Below are 24105 nucleotides of genomic sequence, written 5' to 3'. Positions count from 1 at the left end.
ATATAGAACCCATTATTCAATATTTGGTGGAAGCAGTTATATCGCACCCCTCAATCAGTATTTTGTGGAAGCAGGTATATCAAACCCCTTAATCAGTATTTTGCGGAAGCGGGTATATCGCAGGCCTCAATCAATATTTGGTGGAAGCAGGCATATCAATCCCCTTGATCAGTATTTTGTGGAAGCAAGGATATCACAGGCTTCAATCAATATTTGGTGGATGCAGGTATATCAATCCCCTTAATCGGTATTTTGTGGAAGCAGGTATATAGAACCCCTTAATCAATATTTGGTGGAAGCAGGTATATCGCAACCCTCAATCTGTATTTTGTGGAAGCAGGTATATCAAACCCCTTTTTCAGCATTTTGTAGAAGCAGGTATATCGCACCCCGTCCTCAATCAATATTTTGTGGAAACAGGTATATAAAACTCCTTATCAGTATTTTGCGGAAGCAGGTATATCGCACCCCTCAATCAGTATTTTGTGGAAGCAGGTATATCAAACCCCTTAATCAATATTTTGTGGAAGTAGGTATATCGCACCCCTTAATCAATATTTTGTGGTATTCTGCTTAACGTGGCCATATAGCTCTGGGATGCTCTTTTGGGAAAAATATTTCCTTCCGAGGACTTTCCATTGAGGTGTGCCAATGGCAAGAAATTTTCTAAAGGCCTCCAAGTCCACCAGTTTATATGGCAGGGCAGTTGGCGGGCTAGAAGTTCCGACAAGCCAGCGATCAGCCTTTGGGCAAGAGGGTTATCTGGCGTCATCAACTTGAACTGCTACGATGCCCAGGTCAGGGGGTCTACCTCGGTAAAAATGGGGATATGTCCGGGTTCAGCTTTGAACCCGGACAACCCCTTTAAGCAGCCCATGTCCTATCAAATTATTAATATTATTATTATCTGCTTGGATAATAGTAAAACTCTCTTGGTGAAATGCACAGAAGGAAGTCAGAGAGGTGATGTCATGTATTTGCAGCCTGCCTGCAGCAGTAAACTGGACTCTCTATGTACTGTATGTGCAACCTTTGTCCTCTCTAGTGAGGAGTGACACAGTCAATAAATAGTCACGCAGAACACCGGGTTTCCTTTAAAAGATTTATTGCTGGTTTTTAAGAATACAGTGACACAGAAAAATTAGGAACAGCATACAAGTAATATATACGACGATATCTAGTAACACCAAGCATTGATTTCTATACTATAAAGGCTACTGTCAAACAGTGCAGTTCTGTGCTATACACGTATATACTGTATGGCAAGTGTGAATAATACAATTACAGATTTATAAGCTAAGAATTCACAAAAAGACAGACTTTTTATATACAAATATAACATATATATTCTGAAAGAGATATTGAATGAAAGAAAACCTGTCACCATGAAAATGCTATGCAATACGAAGAGAGCATGTTATAGAGCAGGAGGAGTGGAGCGGATTGATATATAGTTTTATGGGAAAAGATTCAGCATAACTTATAATTTAGGGTACTTTCACACTAGCGTTTTTCTTTTCCGGCATAGAGTTCCGTCCTAGAGGCTCAATACCGGAAAACAACTGATCAGTTTTATCCCTATGCATTCTGGATGGAGATCAATCCGTTCAGGATGCATCAGGAAGTCTGCAGTTCAGTCTTTTTGACTGTTTAGGACAGAGATAATACCGCAGATTGCTACGGTTTTATCTCCAGCCAAAAATCCGGAACACTTGCCGGAAAGATGGATCCGGCATTTCAATGCATTTGTAAGACGGATCAGGATCCTGATTAGTCTTACAAATGCCATCAGTTGGCATACTCTTTGACGGATCCGGCAGGCAGTTCCGGCGACGGAACTGCCTGCTGGATTCCTTAACCGCAAGTGTGAAAGTGCCCTTATATAAATCTCTGCTCTTTCTGAGCTCAAGACGGCCCATTCAGCTATTATTAGTGATTAATAGCATTCTCTTCTTGAAGTTTTGCTGAATCTTTTCCTATAAAGCTATATATCAATCTGCTCAGGTCCTCCTGCTCTATAACATGCTGTCTGCAGACTGAACTGTGTTTATGGTGACAGGTCCTCTTAAAATTTTGCACATGCATAAAAAAATAATTTCATAAATATTACCATATATGTGCTTATAGGGGTTTTCAGGGATTATAATATTGATGATCTAGATCATCAATATCAGATCGGCAGGGGTTTGACACCTGGCACCCCTGCCAATCAGCTGTTTGAAGAGAAGGCTGTCGACATCGCAGTGGTAAGCAAATGTAATTACAAGAAGCCTTCTCATTCACTTCTATGGGACAGCTCTGTAATACGCACTTTAATAAGAATGAGCCGTCCCATAGAAGTGAATGGGACAACTTCTTGTAATTACCGCTCACCGCTGCTATGTCAACGGCAAGCAGTTAAACAATGAAGGGAAGGCCGTGCTTGCACGGAACGCAGCCTTCTCTTCAACAAGCTGATCGGTGGGGGTCCCAGTTGATATTGTGGATAGGTCATCAATATTAAAATCTGGGAAAACTGCTGTAATTATCATTTTTTTGGATTACTGGATAGTCATTGAAAGGTGAATAAAAAACAATATAAATGCAGACTCTGCTGCTGTGTCTTTTTTTTTATTTAATTTTTTTAATCACAGGATCCTATAATAGATTATAGTGCAGTGACTGTATTAGTGCCGATTATCAGGATTACCTATTTTCAATAAAAAATGGAATAACATGGAATAATGCAAGATGTGTATTACCTGGCCTACTATAATTACTTCCTCTCCTTTATTCTTTACTCGTTCTCTAAACAATAACTCTATTAGTTATCTCACAATTAGATCTGAAACTTGACAAAAATCACCAAATCAGTGGAGACGGGTCATCCACATGGCAGCACGGGCCACCCACAGACCAGGGATTAGTTTGTTTATGATTTTAAGTAACTGAACTCTTTGCTCACTTCAGTATTTTTGTTTTTATTTACTTGAAATCTTTCAGTTTATTTTTCAAAGAGAGTCTGACAATTAACAGGGGCACATGCAGGATTATTACTTGGGGCTCCCTGCAACTACATTCTTTTAACCCTTAAATAACACAGCCTATTTTGTCCCTTTTTCCATTTTTGATTTGTCGCCTTCCAATACCAAAAACATTTACTTTTCCATTAATGTAGCCATATTATTTATTATTATTATTTACTATGATTATTATTTATTTGAACACACCATTAATTCCATGGCGCTGTACATCAAGAAGGGGTTACATATACGTAATATAACAATAATAAATACGATAAACATGAAACTAATAACAGACTGGTACAGAGGGGGAGAGGTCCCTGCCCACGAAGGCTTACAATTTACAAGAAGTGCTTGTATTTTTGCAGGACAAGTTGTAATTTTTAATGCACTGAAAAATGTTTATTCATTAAGAGATGTTTTTTTATTCACATTATTTATTATGCAGTACAGATTACATGGTTTGTGTTTTTCTTGCAGGCTCAATTGCGTTTTTTATTAATACTCTTTTGGGATACCTACAACTTTTCGATCACTTTTTATTCCTTTTTTTTTTACAGAGGCAGATGAACACAAACAGCTGATTTACAGCTTACTCCTTAGGCTACTTTCACATTAGCGTTTTTTGTGGATCCGTCATGGATTATGTCTTCTATAGCCATGACGGATCCGTCTTGAACTCCATTGAAAGTCAATGGGGGAAGGATCTGTCCCTATTGACTTACATTGTGTGTCCGAACGGATCCGTTTGGCTCCGTTTTGTCAGACGACTGCAGGCAGCGTTTTTGTGTCCGCCTCCAGAGTGGAATGGTGACTGAATGGAGGCAAACTGATGCATTCTAAGGCTACTTTCACACCTGCGTTCAGGTGTCCGCTCGTGAGCTCCGTTTGAAGGGGCTCACAAGCGGCCCTGAAAGCAGCCGTCTGGCCCTAATGCATTCTGAGTGGAGGCGGATCCACTGAGAATGCATCCGTCTGCCAGCGCTCAGCCTCCGCTCCGCTCAGTGAGCGGACACCTGAACGCTGCAAGCTTTCAATGTAAAGTCTGAACGGATCCGCTCAGGCTACTTTCACACTTCGAAAATTTTTCTAAGTTATAATGCAGACGGATCCGTTCTGAACGGAGCCTCCGTCTGCATTATTATGAGCGGATCCATTCAGAACGGATCCGCTCGAACGCTAGTGTGAAAGTAGCCTAAGTGGAATCTTTTTCATTCAGAATGCATTAGGGCAAAACTGATCCGTTTTGGACCGCTTGTGGGAGCCCTGAACAGATCTCACAAACAGAAAGCCAAAACACTAGTGTGAAAGTAGCCTTATTTGGCGGGCTGAGGGAGAAATCTGTCAATCGGTGGCAGGGGAATGGGGGGCACCTGCAGTCCATATAGGTATATGAACACATTTATTATAATTTATTCTGAGGGTTAGCGGGCGCCTGCAGTTCATAAGTATGTTAGGGCAAAACCCCTACTTCTATGATCTGCTGGGGTCCAAATCAGATAAAAGTACGAGTATACTCGGGAGAGATTAATGACACAGGCTCAAGGTTGTATCAGAATGATCTCTCTCATCTTTATTGGGCGGATACAAAATATTTATACCCTTTTTCTAGAACTCAAGCCAAACACAGATATCGTCATTTTACGTAAGCATCACATGATTAATAATGACTTATTTTTAATGCTTGCAAGTCAAGCACATTTAATTACAAAAAAACTTATCTTATCCTTTAGTTATTCATCCTTGAAAAGTATCTAGTACCAGTTGCACTCCCAGAACATCAGGCACACAAAGTTCTGAGAACTAATCAGCAATTAACTTTGTTTGTCTTAAATACACACGGCTCAGCCATCCTAAAATAAACCAGTAAGTAAAATGGAACCCATGAAGGTGCAAGGTATATAAACACATTTATTAGAATTTATTCTGAAGATGGGCTAGGGGAGAAATCTGTCAATCAGCAGCAGGGGAATTGGGGGCACCTGCAGTTCATGATTGCATCGGACATATAATAAAGGTACATGAACAGATTTGTCTGCACAGAACAGTGGACATTACATTGTATTAAAATTGTGTAAGATTTCTAAGAAATCTAAGTGAACCTATTCAAAGAACAAAATTATATAACTTAATAGTTTGGTTTAGGAAACATTAATCAACAAATTGTTGGAATCTACTAACAGGGCTTTTTTTTGTTGAGAATGAAATACACCTAGAACAGTAGAAGTGTATAATGTACTCTAACTCCAGTTGCATTTCATCAGTATACATACGTGGACCTTTTCAGGCTAGGCTGGCGTTATTCAGACAATCAATGTTCAAAATTCCAAAACTTATATGAGCTAGTGTAATAAGGCAATAGAGAAAGCTAAGTGCAAATATCGTGTCTGCTGGAACAGGCATGTTAGGTCGCGTTCACATCTCCTTTTTGGAGATCCGGCAGCCTGATCCAGCACAAATACTGGCTGAAAAAAAAATGTTGTCTGGCCAAAACCCGGCATTTATGATGGAAATCGTCCGGACCGCCACCGGGCCTCATTGCAATCAATGGTGAGCCAGAGGTGAAGTAGAAGTAGATCCGTGAGATCCGACAGGCTCCTCTGTGCCACAGCAGCCTGCTGGATCTCCAAACGGAGATGTGATCGAGGCCTTAGGGTGGATTCGCCACACTAGCGTTACGGCATTCTGCTATAGGCTCAGTTTAAAATGGAACATAACTAAATTTGCCTTTAAGAGGCATTCCGTTTTGATCTGTCATATTAGAAGTCTATGGGCAAGCATAACGGATCTGTCTGTCGACAGGACTTTTTTTTCCGTCCTGTATAACGGAAACCAGACGGATCTAAACGGAATGCCTCTTAAAGGCATCCAGGAATTCCGTTATAAACATAACCTATAACACTAGTGCAAACCCACCCTCACATTTAACCCACAACATTCAGGTGCAGCCTGCCAAGCTACCTCACCATAGATATCCTTAGATATACACTGTTCTAAGCACTTTGCATATGGTACAAGGTAGAATTTTGTGGCTTGAATCAATATCCATATGATTATCTTTTATACACTTATATAGCGCTACTATATTTCACAGACATTAGCATCCAACTGTCCCCAATGGGGCTCACAATCTAAGGTCCCTATCAGTATGTCTTTTTAGTGTGGGAGGAAACCAGAGAACCCAGAGGAAACCCACGCAAACACGGGGAGAACATACAAACTCAAATGCAGATGTTGCCCTTGGTCAGATTCAAACCTAGAACCCCAGCTCTGCAAGCCACCGTGCTGCCCATGCTTTTATTTCAATGTACCTGTATTACTACCAATTTCCAGGTTTCCAGGATACGCCAGTCTCTAAATATTTTTTTATGGAAATTGATTCAACAAATCTTGTAATTTGTTCATTAAAATCTCTGTTCTTTCTGAGCTCACTTGCCCAAGTGGGTGGTTTCCCTTTGTAAGTGTGTATACACAGCTGTCACTGATAAGCCAGCCCACCTAGACTACTGAGCTCAGAAAGAGCAGAGATTGCAATGAATAAATTACAAGTTTTATTGAATTCTTTCCCCAAAAAAACGATATATCCATTTGCTCAGCTCCTCCTGCACTATAACATGCTGCCTGCAGACTGCACTACATTTACATGATGACAGGTACCCTTTAGCTGTTGTTTGCATTACTGCAATCCAGTTAATTGTCCATGAGGTTTGGACCCATGCTTGATATTGTAGTGGGGTCCTTAGGATTCTAGTGACTTCCCTAAGGCCTCTTTCACACAAACATGTGCGTTCCGTGGCCGTATTACGGACCGCCTTTGCGGATCCGCAATACACGGGCACCGTTCCGTGTGCATTCCGCATCACGGATGCGAACCCATTAATGGGTCTGCATATCCGGAGATGCGGAATGGTGCGGAACGAAAGCACAGAACGGAACCCTATGGAAGCACTACGGAGTGCTTCTGTGGGGTTTCGTCCCGTAATTCCGTTCCACAAAAAGATAGAACATGTCCTATCTTTTTGCGGAAAGGCCGGATCTTGGACCAATTAAAGTGAATGGGTCCGCGATCCACTGCAGCTGCCTCACAGTGGGTGTTCATGAATTGCACAGTGGGTGTTCATGAAATCTACTGTATCCATGTGGCTCCAATATTTTACCAGCCATCTGTAGACAGGTGCTTTAGGGGTAATTGCCACTCATCACCACACCAGGGTACTGGTTGGCTGGATGAGATGGCCTGAAACAACTGTGAACAGATGGGTGTCTCTGGTTTGACTGGTATGAGCTCATTTGCATATTTCCCCCAAAGAGCACTGCTTGAGAAAGGTCTCCATGTACCTTGTACATTGTACATCAATTGTAACAATGCCTATCCTTGTCCACAAAACAGACAAGAATAGGACATGTTCTATCTTTTTTGCAGAACATCCATGCGGACATATGGAAATGGAATGCACACAGAGTCATTTCCGTTTTTTTGCAGACCCTTTGAATTGAATGGGTCTGCATGTGGGATGGGAACCGTAAAAAAATACGGTTGTGTGCATAAGCCCTGAGTGTCATGAAATATGTACATAGTTTAGAACAAAATACTATTTCTGTAAATTGATTCAAGCAGAAAATCAGAAGCTGACATCATTTAATTTGCTTCCTATTATCAGGGTAATAGTCATAGGATTTGAAGTCAGTCTTACAGGGTCCATAATGAGGTAGCGGTATGCATTACTATGTGGCCAGAGTAATTTAAAGGGATTCTGTCACCTCGTTTTCGGTTATAGAGCTGCGGACATGCATGGCTAGATCGCCGCTAGCATGTCCGCAATATATCTGTCCTATAGGGGTGTGTGCTTTTATTTTGTTTAAAAAATTATTTTAGAGATGTAAGATGCCCAAGGGGCTGTACTAACCTTCCTTGTGCCCAGCCACACCCCCCTGTAAAGGAGCCCAGCACCGCTTATGTCCTCCGAATCTCCTCCTTTCGACACAGTTTGATTGGCGTAATCTTGCGATGCGCGAGCTCGCGCATGCGCAGTTCCTTCCCTGAGGCTGATGCCAGCACAGGGAAGGAACACTATACCGGCACTGCGCATGCGTGAGCTCGCGAATTGCGAGATTACGGCAATCTAACTGTGTCAAAAGGAGGAGATTCGGAGGACATAGGCGGTGCTGGGCTCCTTCACAGGGGGGCGTGGCTGGGCACCAGGAAGATTAGTACAGCCCCTTGGGCACCTTACATCTCTAAAATAATTTTTTAAACAATATAAAAGAACACAGCCGGGCCAGCCCTATAGGACTGGTATATTGCGGACATGCTAGCGGCGATCTAGCCGTGCATGTCCGCAGCTCTATAACCTAAAACGAGGTGACAGAATCCCTTTAACGATGCAGCCTGACAACTCATATTACACAAAAGTAGTTGTACACTGACATAAAATACAAACGTAGATATTCAAACATCTAAACATAAAGCATATTTTTAGTCGTAAAACACATTTTTACAATTGTTTGCAATACATTAAGCTTATGAAAAAGTTGTAGAATTTGGCACATAGTTCATCATTGAAAGTCCCTTATACAAGGCTGGAAGTGGTGACAGACATGACATAATAGTGGACGGAGGCAGCTATAGTCCATCAGACACATGATTTATGTTACACATTTAGCTGTTGAAAATTGACAGGATGCTATATAGAGACACGGCAGGGTTCCTTAAGCTTCTTTCCCAAGATAGTTCTGAATAGCGCTGAACCCCTTCAGTGCATTAGAAAGATTTCCACCACTCAGAATCTCCATCCCAGCAGTTGTATTAAAGGAGTATTTCCATTTGGGACATTTATGGCATATCTATAGGATATGGCATAAATGTCTGATAGGTGCAGGTCCCATCTATAGGACCGGACCCACTCCTATCTCAAGAACGTGGCCCCGAAGTGAATGATGAGCAAGCCGCATATTCATGGCCACCTTATATTCACAGCAGTAGAACTTCTGAAAATAGCCAAGTATTGCCTCAGCAGTCCCATAGCAGTGAATGGATGGGTAGCCACACATGCATTCCTTGTTCTCCATTCACTGCTATTGGACTACCCAAAATGGCCAATTGCGCTGAATCAGCTATTATCGGAAGTCCCATAGCAGTGAATGGAGAGGACACACGCAAAGCATGCACGGTGTACTCTCTAGTCACGATGGGGCCTTGTTCTTGAGATAGGACCCACAACCCCCTATTGTTATGCCAGATGGGACAACCCCTTTAAAGCTCTATTAAAGGATTGTCATATCACAAACATAGAGGGCCTATCATTAGGATATACCAGCAATGTTAATCTGTTTGAGTGCGATCATTGTAAAACCTCAACTGAAGTGGACGTACCACTCTGTTTCCTGACGGGTACAGTATGCTTTTGCCAGGAGGCCGCATGGATGGCTTTTTTAGTCAATTACCATCACCATCTCTAAGACTGCAAGGAATCCTGTACTGACCAGACTTTGGTGCCATATGCTTTTTCTTTGTGGTGGAGATTCTGAGCAATGGAAATGTTTATGCCGTGTTGAAGAATGTTAGAATTTCTGAACATCATATTTCTTCATCAATGATATATTCAAATATATATCCACAATATGTCAGAATTTAACATCATATTTATCTGTATATCCTCTCTAACGGGGTTGACTTACATCTTCTTACCTCTAATTTTCCTTCATAATTAGTATACAATATTTTAAATTTAATAGAATCATTAGATCATGGAAAACTTTCATGGGTTGTTGTCAGCACAACTTTTGACATGTCGTATTTAGACAATAGAGAAGGCGTCAACAATGTGGGTCATAGCACTGAGATCCAGACCAATCAACTAAGGATCGCAGGTGCTCCACTGAGCGCAGTGCCTCTTTGGTTCTTGTGGTCCTACTAGGGAGAACATACTGTATGGTCTATACAGAAGTCTCCAAGTAAAGAACGCAGAGGCATCACAATGCTCAGTGATGAGCCACAGCTTCTGTAGTCAGTGGAGGCTTCGGTCTCCGCACTGATGACAACTTCGGACTTATCTCTATTACATTTCACAGTTTTACAGAACGAAGGTGAACACTTTTGTGGAACACTTTTTAGGCACTAAAGGATCTTGTACTGAAGAAGTGCTGTCAACACCTGTATGCAAAACTTATCAGGCTGGCAACTACAGTAATGGGGGGAAAAAAATGTTGAGAAGACAAGAGGCTAGAATCAGTTCAAATAATGTATACACACTCAAGATGTTAAAAGGGTTGTTCCCCTCATTGATCCCCTGAAGATACATCCCAGGTCCTCCAATGGTTTCTGCTTCCTGGTCACTCCTGACACAGGGAGTGGGTCCTCTCAGCCAATCACTGGCTGAGGGAGCAGGAAGTAGAGACTGGCGGGATACCTGGAGAGCATTGGAATGGAAGCAAAGGGGACATCGGAGAGCTAAGTATTTTATTTTTTAAGGTGTTGTTTTTTTATTTATTAATTTGCACTCCAGTCAGCTATATCTTTGGAAAAATCCATACTCATCTGCTCCCCTCCCCATCACTCTGTTTTAGCTCTCTAGCTCATTTAACTGGTCTTCTGGTCCCCGTTCTGTAAACTTTCGTATGGAAAAGGTCTGTCTTCAGTGTTGATGTGTCCCCAAGGGGTACATCACTGTTAGGTCACGTGCTGCTTCAGGACATGTCACCACTAAGGCCAGTCATTGCTGCAGAAGCACAGATGGCCTTGTCTACATTGGGACAAGAAGACCAGTTCAGGGAGCCAAAATGGAGAAACGAGCAACAGGTAAGTATAGATCTTTCCACATGTATAGCTGCCTGGCTGGTCAACCACTTTAAGCCATTCTGACCTCTTTAATGTGTGGCTGCGGCATCCAGAATTATTTTTCTTTATGTCTATGTGTGGCAAAACCTGAGCACAGACCAATCTAAATATATACATTAAATAGTACCGGACCTTAGATTAAAAGAATAAAACTTATGGCTAAGGGTGGGCATTCATGTTGATTTTTGCGGCACATTACAGTAATTGTACAATCTGTGTAATAGATTCATTTTAGAGACGCATCATCCCATTGCCTGTATAATATCCCAGAGGGCTAGGCTCTAAGAAGTGCTGTCAGTTTTTTTTTCTTTGAAAAGAAAGAATGTTTTTTCTTTACGGGATTGGTGGGAAACTCGGAAGGGATGGGCGGCATCATCCCCTACCTTCTCTCTGCAGGACGAATTCCTCCTCGGGATTGAATGCTCTCCCTAGAAACAAACACATCATGAAATTTCAGTAGATAGATAAGTAAACCAGAAAGTTCAAAGCCTGCAATCTCCCTATTTGGGTGAGATTTTTCATCTCATCTTAGTTATTTCTGATATTCTACTATTTATGGAAAAGGGAAGCCCTGAGGTGATGCTAAACTTGGGATACATACAGCGTCAGACTGGGGTACTTAGGGCCCACCAGTAAAATTCATTCTCGGGGGCCAACTATAAAGCTACATGCAAATACTACCTGATCACATAGCAGCAGGCAGCAATAAGATGCTTAATATTATTGATTATGGGGTCTGTGCAACAACTTTGAGGAGACAGGGCCCTGGCTGGCCTGGCTCTGTACCGAGAAGTCATCTCAGCCACCTACTGCATCTGTAATTACCCATTACAGGCATTACCACTCCTACGCCCTGCTTCTATCTGTGTGTGCTAATATAATGTCATCTTGTGTATTTATTTTAGGTCCACTATAATGTGCATTCCTATTTCTAATGTAACTGTTATATTCAAGTGTAATATGCCTGGTTCACCAGCAGGTGGCAGCAAACCCGGCAGAGCTGTACTTAGCTAGAATGGAACCTTCCATTCCATTCTGCCCCCCTCTGTGGAGGAGTGGGCGAGCCCCACTTCCTGCAGGAAGGGTTGGGGTAAGAGTTAGTGAGTTCCAGCTTACCCCCTGCCAAGGGAGGGTGTGCTGGGCACAACTCTGCTGGACGTGCCCAAGCTAAACCAAGCCAAGCCAGCGAGAGCACCCTAAGCTCTGTTGGTCATGGAGGCCACAGCTTAAACCCTCAGAAGCCAGGCGCATAGTTCCCTGGCATAACTTAAGAGTCAGACTACAGAGAGAAAGTGCAGCAGACAGAAGAAGCAGAGTTATACAGTCAGCCTGTCAGTACAGCAGAGCCAGAGAGAAACAGATGTGCATACTAAAGACTGCTGGGACCAAGATAAAGCTTGAAGATTGTTTCTGATGAATGTTTATTCAAGTAAAGCTACTGTTCAACTTCATCTCAAGGTCTGGACTCAAGTTATTTCTTCCAATCCCTCAATTATTCCCCCTATTTGTTTGCTTCTGAGCCAAAGCCTGGGGTCCAGCCGTATCCAGGTAGGAGCACCGTGACACTCACTTAACTTAAAGAGACATTTTAGGCCACCCTATGCCACTCGGTGATTCCTACACCTGGGTACCCCATCCCTCTAATAGGGCTCCAGGGGGCGGCCCGTTGCACATCTATACTAATATAGTGGGTAGTCATTTACATCATTTACTCAGTTTTTATATGGATATAGGCTGGTTGAGATGCTGTGCATGGGGGCCCACAGGGGGATTCACCTGTTCCCCTTGGGCCAGTACAAGCCTGGATACATATTGTACATGCATTTATACCTTAAAGGGGTTGTCTCACTTCAGCAAGTGGCATTGATCATGTAGAGAAAGTTAATGCAAGGCACTTACTAATGTATTGTGATTGTCCATATTGCCTCCTTTGCTGGCTGAATTCATTTCTCCATCAAGTTATAAACTGCTCGCTTCCATGGTAATGACTGCCATGCAATACATCAGCGGTGGTCATGCTTGCACACTATAGGAAAAAATGTCAACCTCTAAGGTGACCGGGACCATGGGAGCACACATAGGCTGGTGCTTTTTTATAGTACAGGGAGTGCAGAATTATTAGGCAAATGAGTATTTTGACCACATCATCCTCTTTATGCATGTTGTCTTACTCCAAGCTGTATAGGCTCGAAAGCCTACTACCAATTAAGCATATTAGGTGATGTGCATCTCTGTAATGAGAAGGGGTGTGGTCTAATGACATCAACACCCTATATCAGGTGTGCATAATTATTAGGCAACTTCCTTTCCTTTGGCAAAATGGGTCAAAAGAAGGACTTGACAGGCTCAGAAAAGTCAAAAATAGTGAGATATCTTGCAGAGGGATGCAGCACTCTTAAAATTGCAAAGCTTCTGAAGCGTGATCATCGAACAATCAAGCGTTTCATTCAAAATAGTCAACAGGGTCGCAAGAAGCGTGTGGAAAAACCAAGGCGCAAAATAACTGCCCATGAACTGAGAAAAGTCAAGCGTGCAGCTGCCAAGATGCCACTTGCCACCAGTTTGGCCATATTTCAGAGCTGCAACATCACTGGAGTGCCCAAAAGCACAAGGTGTGCAATACTCAGAGACATGGCCAAGGTAAGAAAGGCTGAAAGACGACCACCACTGAACAAGACACACAAGCTGAAACGTCAAGACTGGGCCAAGAAATATCTCAAGACTGATTTTTCTAAGGTTTTATGGACTGATGAAATGAGAGTGAGTCTTGATAGGCCAGATGGATGGGCCCGTGGCTGGATTGGTAAAGGGCAGAGAGCTCCAGTCCGACTCAGACGCCAGCAAGGTGGAGGTCGAGTACTGGTTTGGGCTGGTATCATCAAAGATGAGCTTGTGGGGCCTTTTCGGGTTGAGAATGGAGTCAAGCTCAACTCCCAGTCCTACTGCCAGTTTCTGGAAGACACCTTCTTCAAGCAGTGGTACAGGAAGAAGTCTGCATCCTTCAAGAAAAACATGATTTTCATGCAGGACAATGCTCCATCACACGCGTCCAAGTACTCCACAGCGTGGCTGGCAAGAAAGGGTATAAAAGAAGAAAAACTAATGACATGGCCTCCTTGTTCACCTGATCTGAACCCCATTGAGAACCTGTGGTCCATCATCAAATGTGAGATTTACAAGGAGGGAAAACAGTACACCTCTCTGAACAGTGTCTGGGAGGCTGTGGTTGCTGCTGCACGCAATGTTGATGGTGAACAGATCAAAACACTGACAGAATCCATGGATGGCAGGCTTTTGAGTGTCCTTGCAAAGAAAGGTGGCTATATTGGTCACTGATTTGTTTTTGTTTTGTTTTTGAATGTCAGAAATGTATATTTGTGAATGTTGAGATGTTATATTGGTTTCACTGGTAAAAATAAATAATTGAAATGGGTATATATTTGTTTTTTGTTAAGTTGCCTAATAATTATGCACAGTAATAGTCACCTGCACACACAGATATCCCCCTAAAATAGCTAAAACTAAAAACAAACTAAAAACGACTTCCAAAAATATTCAGCTTTGATATTAATGAGTTTTTTGGGTTCAGTGAGAACATGGTTGTTGTTCAATAATAAAATTAATCCTCAAAAATACAACTTGCCTAATAATTCTGCACTCCCTGTATGCAAGAATGGCCACCGCTGATGGATTGCAGGGTGGTCGTAACCATGCAAACGAGCAGTGTATAATGTGATGGAAAAATTAATCCAGCCAGCAAAGGAGGCAATATGGACAATCACACTACATTAGTAAGTGCCTTGTATTAACTTTCTCTACATAATAATTGCTATTTGCTGAAGTGACAAAACCCCTTTAAGGGTATGTACACACAGGATTTAATTGGCCACACAAAATATCTGTTGCATTTCTCTCGGAATTTACTGCACATTTTGTTGTGGATTTGTAATACCCCAGAGTGGTATTACCATTCCTACACCCTGCTGCTGTCTCTAATGGGCTAACCATAATGTCATATGTGTATTTATTCTATGTCCTCTTATACTGTGTATTAATTGTTCTGCTATGTAACAGTTATTTGTTGTATTACATGCAATATGCCTGGTTCACCAGCAGGTGGAAGCGTATATGGCAGAGAAATCTTTAGATAGAATGGAACTTGCCATTCTATTCTCTCCCTTTTGGGCAGAAGAGGGCCAGTTCCATTTCCTACCAAGGGAGGGGTTGCAAGAAGTTTTCAAGCAGTCGCAGTCTAGTCTAGAGTTGGAAGGAGAGGAGAATCTCCTTGACTCCTTACAGATTACCCAACAGAGTGTTGTGAAGGAGTCAATAGCCAAAGGCCACACACTCCAAAGGTACCTGAACAGCCCTAAAGTCCAGTGACCAGACTAAAGCCAAGTTTATCACAGCAGAGAGATAAAGCAGAATATTTAAGTTTGCCTGCCAGTTTATGCCAAAACCTGCTGGAACCAAGAGAAACACCACTTGTTGTACGAATGCAAGTTGATTCAAGTAAAGCTATTGAACTATAAAAGTCTGGACTTGACTATTTCTCCACCTCCACCATTACTCTCCCCTTTATGGCTTCGGAGCCTAACCTTGGGGAGCGAAGATATGCAGGTAGGAGCACCGTGATACACACAGAAAACTATTGAGGCCACGCCACACCACTTGGCATTGCGATACACCTGGGACACAATTGGCCCTGGGGGGTGGCACATTGCAGATTTGTCATGGATTTCTCTCTATGATGGTGCAATACTCCAGAAGGACTACTGCAGCTAATTATTATGATAAAAGTTAATGCAATGTTATTAAGTGAAATACTGTGTTATATTTTTCCTTAATACCAATGTATAGGCAACCGAATGGTTAATATATTGGCAGACTGTTTAGGTTACCAGGGTAATGGACTTGGTCTGCCCCCTGGTTAGTGAGGAGACTAGTCTGAGCAGAGCAACGGAGAAGACGTATGTGTGAAAGCTCCTGCTATCCAGGCCCAAGGTTAGAGAACCTTAGTCTCTCAGACTTCATCTGCCAAAGGAGCAACTCTACTACCAAGGTACCCCTGCGGGAGAGAGATAACAAGAACTTACTTGCATGCCAGTGGGAGCCAGGAAGTACTACAACTACCATCATTGTTGCTGCCTATAATCTGCTATTGCGAGAGGATTACACTGTGATATACACAGTCGAGTCACATTATTGTGACCACTTCATACTTTGGACCTTGGCAGGGTGTAGTTCATGAAGGAAGTCATGTGCGGGGTCCTGGCTTGGTGCGTATATAAGGTGTGCGACTGGCTGTCTGCACACATATCTCTTGCTGCTGTCGTGATCACCTGCCGACCATGAATCTGTCATCCTGCCTTGCACCCAGCCAAACTGTTCATCATCAAGGGCACCCCAACTTCCACCAGGCAGGTTACCCAACACAAGGTTGTGCCCCGAAGGAAAAAAGGGTGCGCCCATTTAGTCACTGCACAGCCCAGGGAGCGATGGGGTGGAGCAAGCTATCGTAAACTGTAAATACTACTACCACCATCATCGCTACTACTGCTCCTTGCATCCTAGACTTCTCTTTGGGTCGCTGCAATTGCACAGGATTAAATCTGCAGTGAAAATTTCGCAACATTAAGGCCCCTTTCACACGGGCGAGAATTCCGTGTGGGTGCAATGCGTGAGGTGAATGCATTGCACCCACAATGAATCCGGACCCATTCACTTCAATGGGCTGTGCAGATGAGCGGTGATTTTCACGCATCACTTGTGCGTTGGGTGAAAATCGCAGCATGTTCTATATTCTGCGTTTTTCACACAACGCAGGCCCCATAGAAATGAATGGGTCTGTGTGAAAATCGCATAGCATCCGCAAGCAAGTGCGGATGCAGTGCGATTTTCACGAATGGTTGCTAGGAGATGATAGGGATGAAAGCAACCCCGGACCCCATTAAAATGTATTCACTGTATTATTTTCCCTTTTAACATGGTTATAAGTGAAAATAATAGCATTCTAAAATACAGAATGCTTACTAAAATGTGGATTGAGGGGTTAAAAAATTGAAAAAATTAACTCACCTTATCCAATTGATCGCACAGCTGGCATCATCTTCTTGCTTCTTCTTTCAGGACCTCCAATTGCGCTCACACGTGGTGAGTGCGGTGATGTCAGGGCAGGTCCTGGATATCTTCATTAAGCAGGAACTGCGCTGACGTCACCGTGCTCACCACGTGGTGAGCGCAATTACATCATCAAAGGTCCTTTAGGTCCTGAAAGAAGGAGCAAGAAGATGATTCCAGCTGCACGATCAATTGGATGAGATAGATTAGGCCTCTTTCACACGGGCAAGTTTTCCGCGTGGGTGCAATGCGTGAGGTGAACGCATTGCACCCGCACTTAATCTGGACCTATTTATTTCTATGGGGCTGTGCACATGAGTTGTGATTTTCACGCATCACTTGTGCGTTGCGTGAAAATCGCAGCATGCTCTATATTGTACGTTTTTCACGCAACGCAGGCCCCATAGAAGTGAATGGGGCTGCATGAAAATCACAAGCATCCACAAACAAGTGCGTATGCGGTGCGATTTTCACGCATGGTTGCTAGGTGACGATCCATCACATGATCCATCACCATGGATGATGAGCGCAGTGACGTCACCAAAGGTCCCTTTCCTCCCAGGTCATCAAAGAAGAAGAAAGAAGAGAAGCCAGGCTGCGCGAACAAGTGGATGAGGTAAGTTTAATTTTACATTTTTAACCCCTCCATCCATATTTTACTAAGCATTCTGTATTCAGAATGCTATTATTTTCCCTTATAACCATGTTATAAGGGAAAATAATAAAATCTACACAACACCTCACCCCAACCGAAACTTCTGTGAAGAAGTCCGGGTTCGGGTCTGGGTACCAAACATGCCGATTTTTCTCACACGCGTGCAAAACGCATTAAAACGCTTTGCACTCGCGCAGAAAAATCACGCATTTTCCCACAACGCACCCGCATCCTATCAGCCCCTCACACGCGATGCCCGTGTGAAAGAGGCCTTAATTTTTATTTATTTTTAACCCCTCAATTCACATTTTAGTAAGCATTCTGCATTAAGGGAAAATAATAAAATGAATAGAACACTGAACCCAAACCCGAACTTCAGTGAAGAAGTCCGGATTCGGGTCTGGGTACCACATTCAGTTTTTTCTCACGCGCAAGCAAAACGCATTGCACTTGCTGCTTAAAAAACTGAACATCAGAACGCAATCGCAGTCAAACCTGACTGCAATTGCGTGCCTACTCACTCGGTTTTCCCGCAATACACATGCAACGCACCTGGAGCAAATCCGGAACGCCCGTGTGAAAGAGGCCTAATCGACTTCTGATTTAAATGTGCAGCGCAGGTCAATATCAGCACAGATATTTTTTCGCTAGGATATGGATCAGATTTTGTAACAACTCATTCATACTGCTGTAAATGCTGAGGGTTTTTTATGCAGTTGTGGTGCAAAGGTCAGCACTGTATCAGTCACGTAACAGGCCGACAACCCACTTCTTCTCTCAGTTAATAGCCAAACAATGACTCCCTCTAGGCCAGAGGATATGTGTCCAGGCACAAGCCACCGCAATGGCAGCTCTATGAACAGTACATAAGTCACATGCAGCACATAGACCACAGTAGCGGAGACCAAGGAGTGAGAAGAAGTTTAAAGGAGCACTACATGGGAACTGTAAATGGGGTATTGTATGGCACTATGTATAAGGGTATTGTGTGACAATATGTGAATATTCTATTTACTATATCAATATAGAAACTCAAGCACTCCAGTAAATATAGTGATATCAAGATATATTTTTTATTTTTGGTTGGTTTTCTCTGCAGGCAACTTAAAGTGACAGTGTGACGTTTCGGTCTGTTACGACCTTTTACAAACACAAGTTGCCAATGAAGAATTAATGATGAACAAGGAAAATGTATTGGGCTGGTAGGCATGTGTAGCCACACCATGAAGGACGTATCGCCGATAGAATCCAGCTTCCTCAGGGATTCTACCGGCGATATGCGTGGGGTGTCACTTTCTTGACCCAGGACCACCTTGGTAGTCCTTTCATGCTTACTAAGTTCAGGTATTCGTTTTTTTGATGCCACATCATTATTTATCATAAACCTTTTGTGGATTTGTTAGCATATGTTTGGTGTAAATTGTCCGATGCTGCTATTTTGGACTACATACATTTTGCCCATATTTGTGGTTTTTGGTGGGAGCTGGGTAGGTGTCTGGTCTTATTTTGTACCAGCACTTGTCATATTGTATACAATTTTAATCATGTTTGTGTGTCTTTTGTAGCCTAATAAAATTTGTGTACTGCTTTTATATTTAGTGGATGTGCATTTTCTTGGGGTTTCTCTTGGGCCATGCGGCCAGGTTTTGTTAACATAATTACCAACTCCATCACAACTGCAGCAGCTGGGGATTGGTTAGGTGGGTATAAGTTCCTTTATTTTTTTTACAGCATGTGGAGCCCCTGGGACAATTTATTTTATTTTTTTTTGCACTTCAATATACATTTAAATATTAGCTCATATATAATCTAATCATAGATATTTTAAGGTCCTAATTGCACCAAATAATGAAGTTATGGTCTAATATACAAGTAGAAACCATACAGATAGTTTAGTAAGGAGCAATTTAGTAAATGTATTAATGCACATTTAAGCATTAATTCCCCAGGTCAAAAAGAGGGACATTTAAAGGGAACCTGTCACCAGGATTTTGTGCTTGCGGCCATCTAGCAACCCATGTCCTCAGCTCTATACACAAAATCCTGGTGACAGGTTCCCTTTAAGGATGAAAAAGGGACAGAGGGACTTTGGTCAGAAAGAGGGACTGTCTCTCCAAAAGAGGGACACTTAGGAGGCTTGCATAGCACTCAGGGGCGTAACTACCATAGCGGCAGACCATGGGACTGCTATGGGGCCCAGGGCAAGAGGGGCCCCAGTATTAGTTAGTATTATCTCCTATTCATTTGGGGGTGAAAACTTGGTCAGGACTCTACCCTCTAAAGGTACAACAACTTTTAGCAATTAAGGCAGTGGAAAAATGGCACACAGGTTACTTAATGGGGTTTAGGCAGAAACCCTTCTGTCCTGTGTGGGGGGGGGGGCTGGTTTGATCCTTGCTATGGGACCCTTAATTCTCTATATACGCCACTGATAGCACTAGTAGCTTAGTTCTCTACACTTATAGAGTAAAAGGCACTAGTGTCATCAGAACAAGTTCCAAAAACAAACTCATGAAATCCTACTCATATCAAGGAAAACCTAGATCATTCACAGAGATTTCATTATCTTTGTTGTACTAGTACAGAGAAAAATATACTTTGGTGTATGCCAGACTTACTGGACTTCCTGTATAGATGGTTATTTCTGCTGCCAACCCCCTTGATATGGGAGTCGCAATAAAGTCCTGAAGAAGGCTGATTTTGCCTGGGGAAGTCCCAGCCAGTCTGCCAGCTCCACCTGACAAGTTAGAGTAGAGGCTATTTATCTGGGCACTGCATGACATAGCTGGGCACTGTGTGATGATGGGCACTGTGACATCCAAGCAGTATAGTGCTGTATGGGACTTGGAGAGTCGATTAAACAGGAGGTCATGACTGGAAGCAATCTAATACATCAGATCATAAGGACTTACCAGAGAGGTGGAGCGCTTGGTCCGAAGCGCAAGCTGCTTTTCGAATGATTCAGAGAATTCTTGTATAGAATTTGATCGCTTTTTCTGTCCCTTGCTCTCAGGCACTGAGGAATCAACTGAGAATAATTTGCTTAATTTGGAGTGGTTGTTGCTTTTGATGTCTTTATCCCCATGAGGTTCTTTGCATCCCTTCAAATATACAGGAGACGGTACTTTGGAAGAAGAGTGGAACCTGGCCACATGCATGGCAGAGAGCTGGGCCTGGAGAAAGAGAATGACATTTCAATAACCATAAAATAATGGAAATAAAGAGTATCATCCCTGTAGTAATCAATGTAGACACAAAGCTTCAAAAATGATTATAAAAAAAAACACAGACAAATTTAAAAGTTTAGGAACACCAGGAAAACTTGTCATTGAGCTGAGATTGACTAGTGGTATTTGGTCAAGGATCTCACAACCAAGATGGTGCCCCCTTTTTTGGGGTTCTGCAGAAGGGTTTATGATGAGGCAGGATCACAAATACTGGGAGGCATCTCCCCTTGCTGCAATACAGGCTGGCACTCATGGTTACGGTCATACAGAGGCTGGATGTCCTCCTGTGGTATGTTATTCCAAGCTCTTTCTACTTGGACCCGTAGTTCAGCCAAGGGTGGTTGTTAGTTGCTGTGCATGGGAGATCCGTCGCCCCATCCAGTCATCAGAGTTCGCAGGAGGGCTTGACAGCACCTACTGCCATCATGGATAGTGCAGAGGCACACAGAACCAACACTAGGTGTCATGGTGTGGGGCGCCATTGCTCCCCCCCCCCCCCCCCCCACTCACAGAGCCCCTGGAAGACTGTGACTTTGCACAATGATGCCCCCATCTGTTGCTAACGTCCCCTCCCCCAGAAATTGGACCCTTTGTGTCCCACTACCCTTCTGACACTGTATTGCCACATCATGTCTTCCCTTCACTCAAAGCGTCCCTACCAAGTAGTGCCACTCCTCTGCACTGCTTCTGTAGCCTGTGCGACTTTCTGTTCCTCTGTCCCTCCCCATAGAATCCTGTTAAGTAGTGTCTCCCCCTTGTCCCCATCCTCCCATAGAGCTCTGCCATGTAGTGCTAACCCTTACAGGATGCCCTGTCTGCTAAGAGCCTTTTGTTTCTAGGTAAAATGCATTAAAGATACTATGGACTGACTTACTGCAGAATTTACACTAGACTGTGGACTGACCGCAGCATTTACACTAGACTATGGACTGACTGCAGAATTTACACTAGACTGTGGACTAACTGACCGCAGCATTTACACTAGACTATGGACTGACTGCAGCATTTACACTAGACTATGGACTGACTGCAGCATTTACACTAGACTATGGACTGACTGCAGCATTTACACTAGACTATGGACTGACTGCAGCATTTACACTAGACTATGGACTGACTGCAGCATTTACACTAGATCATGGACTGGCTGACTGCAGCATTTACACTAGACTATGGACTGACTGACTGCAGCATTTGCAATAAACTATAGACTGACTGACTGCAGCATTTACACTAGACTATGGACTGACTGCAGCATTTACACTAAACTATAGACTGACTGACTGCAGCATTTACACTAGACCATGGACTGACTTACCGCAGCATTTACACTAGACTATAGACTGACCGCAGTATTTACACTAGACTATGGACTGACTGCAGCATTCACACTAAACTATAGACTGACTGACTGCAGAATTTACACTAGACCATGGACTGACTGACTGCAGAATTTGCAATAAACTATAGACTGACTGACTGCAGCATTTACCCTAGACTATGGACTGACTGACTGCAGCATTTACACTAAACTATAGACTGACTGACTGCAGCATTTACACTAGACCATGGACTGACTGACCGCAGCATTTACACTAGACTATAGAGACTGACCGCAGTATTTACACTAGACTATGGACTGACCGCAGCATTTACACTAGACTATGGACTGACCGACCACAGCTTTAAGGGTACAAACACACAGCGCGGCTGTAATTCATTCGGGACGCAGTCACCTGCGTTCAAGAAACTTGCAGCCAAATAGGACACAGATGCCTTTTGTTTAACTAAAGAAGAGCGCATTGTATAGCCGGTCATCATTGTTTATGGCCATGCGGCACCTTCAATACCGCGCAGCCATTAACAATGAAGGCCGGCTATAAAATACAGTCTTCATTAGTTAAACAAAAGGCAGCTGCAGCCTAACTGAATTGTATACAAAAGTCATAGAGCCCCATAGCAAAATGTAGACTAGCCACCTCCAAAATTAACGCCAGTTTTTTTGTTTTTTGTTTTTTAAATATATTTTATTACATTTACAAATAAACATATGGTACATTCAAGATATCCAATGAGTTAAATGACAAATGTTTTAATACAACATTCCAGATACAGATAAACCATAACTCCAACCCTCAATAATAATCCCCATTGTGTACCCTTTATACTAATAATCCCCATTGTGTCCCCTTTATAGTAATAATGCCCACTGTACCCCCTTCATAGTAATAATTCCCATTGTGCCCCCTTCACAGTAATAATGCCCATTGTGCCCCCTTAATAGTAGTAATGCTCACTGTGCTAGTAATGCTCTCTGTGCCCCCTCCATAGTAGAAATCCCCATTGTGTCCCCTTCACAGTAATAATGTCCACTGTGCACCTTTCACAGTAATAATGGCCTCTGTGCCCCATTTATTGTAGTAATGCCCTCTGGCTCTGTGCCCTCTCCATAGTAGAAATGCCCATTGTGCCCCCTTCACATTAGTAATGCCCTGTGTGTCCCCTCCATAGTAGTAATGCCCTCTGTGCCCCTTCATAGTAATAAAGTCCTCTGTGCCCCCTCCATAGTAGTAATGCCCTCTGTGCTCCCTCATAGTAATAAAGTCCTCTGTGCCCCCTCCATAGTAATAAACTCCTCTGTGCCACCTCCATAGTAATAAAATCCGCTGTGCCCCCTCAACAGTAATAAAGTCCTCTGTGCCCCCTCCATTGTAATAAAGCCCTCTGTGCCTCCTCTGTATAAAAAAAAAAAAAAACAGTAACTACTTACCTTGTCCCTCTCCTGAAGCTTACATACCTCTCTTCCCTGCAGGCACAGATCGCTCAGCAGCACTGTGTAGGCGGAGTTTATGCAGATTTATGGGCTTCTGGCTCTGCCCACAAAGGCTGGCAGAGCGATCTGTGCCTGCAGGCTGAATGGTGGAGCGGGGAGAAGTCTTCCTGCTTCAACATTCTGTGTGCCGCTGGCCTGAAGGAGGGGAGGAGTGCTGGAAGCTGAGCTGTGAGTGACAGGACCCAGCTCCCAGTGCTCCAGCAATGAGCGCTTCCATCTGTATTGCTTCTGGCAGGCCCCTGAGAGTTGGCAACTGGAGAGGATCGCCCCCCCCCCCCCCTTCCCCTTAGTACGGCACTGGCTATGGAGATTGTGGTGTGCTTGGGTAAAATTATGTCATCAAAATCATTTTGAAAGAATTCCAAAGTATTGTCTATCTACCCTTCAGGAATCCTAGGAGTTGGTGGTAAGATAGGTCATGTTTTTTGTCC

At 43.1% G+C, this 24105-nt stretch overlaps 1 protein-coding gene across 1 annotated transcript in view; it reads right to left on the bottom strand.

Moving 5' to 3' along the window:
- Positions 1-21265, bottom strand: part of LNP1 (leukemia NUP98 fusion partner 1) — a 57468-nt gene extending 36203 nt beyond the window's left edge. The window contains exons 1-3 of the mRNA XM_044285751.1: positions 21260-21265; positions 20527-20787; positions 11223-11267 (exon numbers count right to left, since the gene is read on the bottom strand). Of these exons, the coding sequence (XP_044141686.1) occupies positions 11223-11267; positions 20527-20787; positions 21260-21265 (312 nt within the window). The remainder of the gene's footprint in view (positions 1-11222; positions 11268-20526; positions 20788-21259) is intronic.
- Between the last annotated feature and the right edge of the window lie 2840 nt (positions 21266-24105).

Source organism: Bufo gargarizans, chromosome 3 (assembly GCF_014858855.1).
Source record: "Bufo gargarizans isolate SCDJY-AF-19 chromosome 3, ASM1485885v1, whole genome shotgun sequence".
Taxonomy (NCBI): Eukaryota; Metazoa; Chordata; class Amphibia; order Anura; family Bufonidae; genus Bufo; species Bufo gargarizans.
The sequence above is the reverse complement of the archived record's forward strand: the minus strand, read 5'-3'. Positions and strand labels throughout refer to the sequence as shown.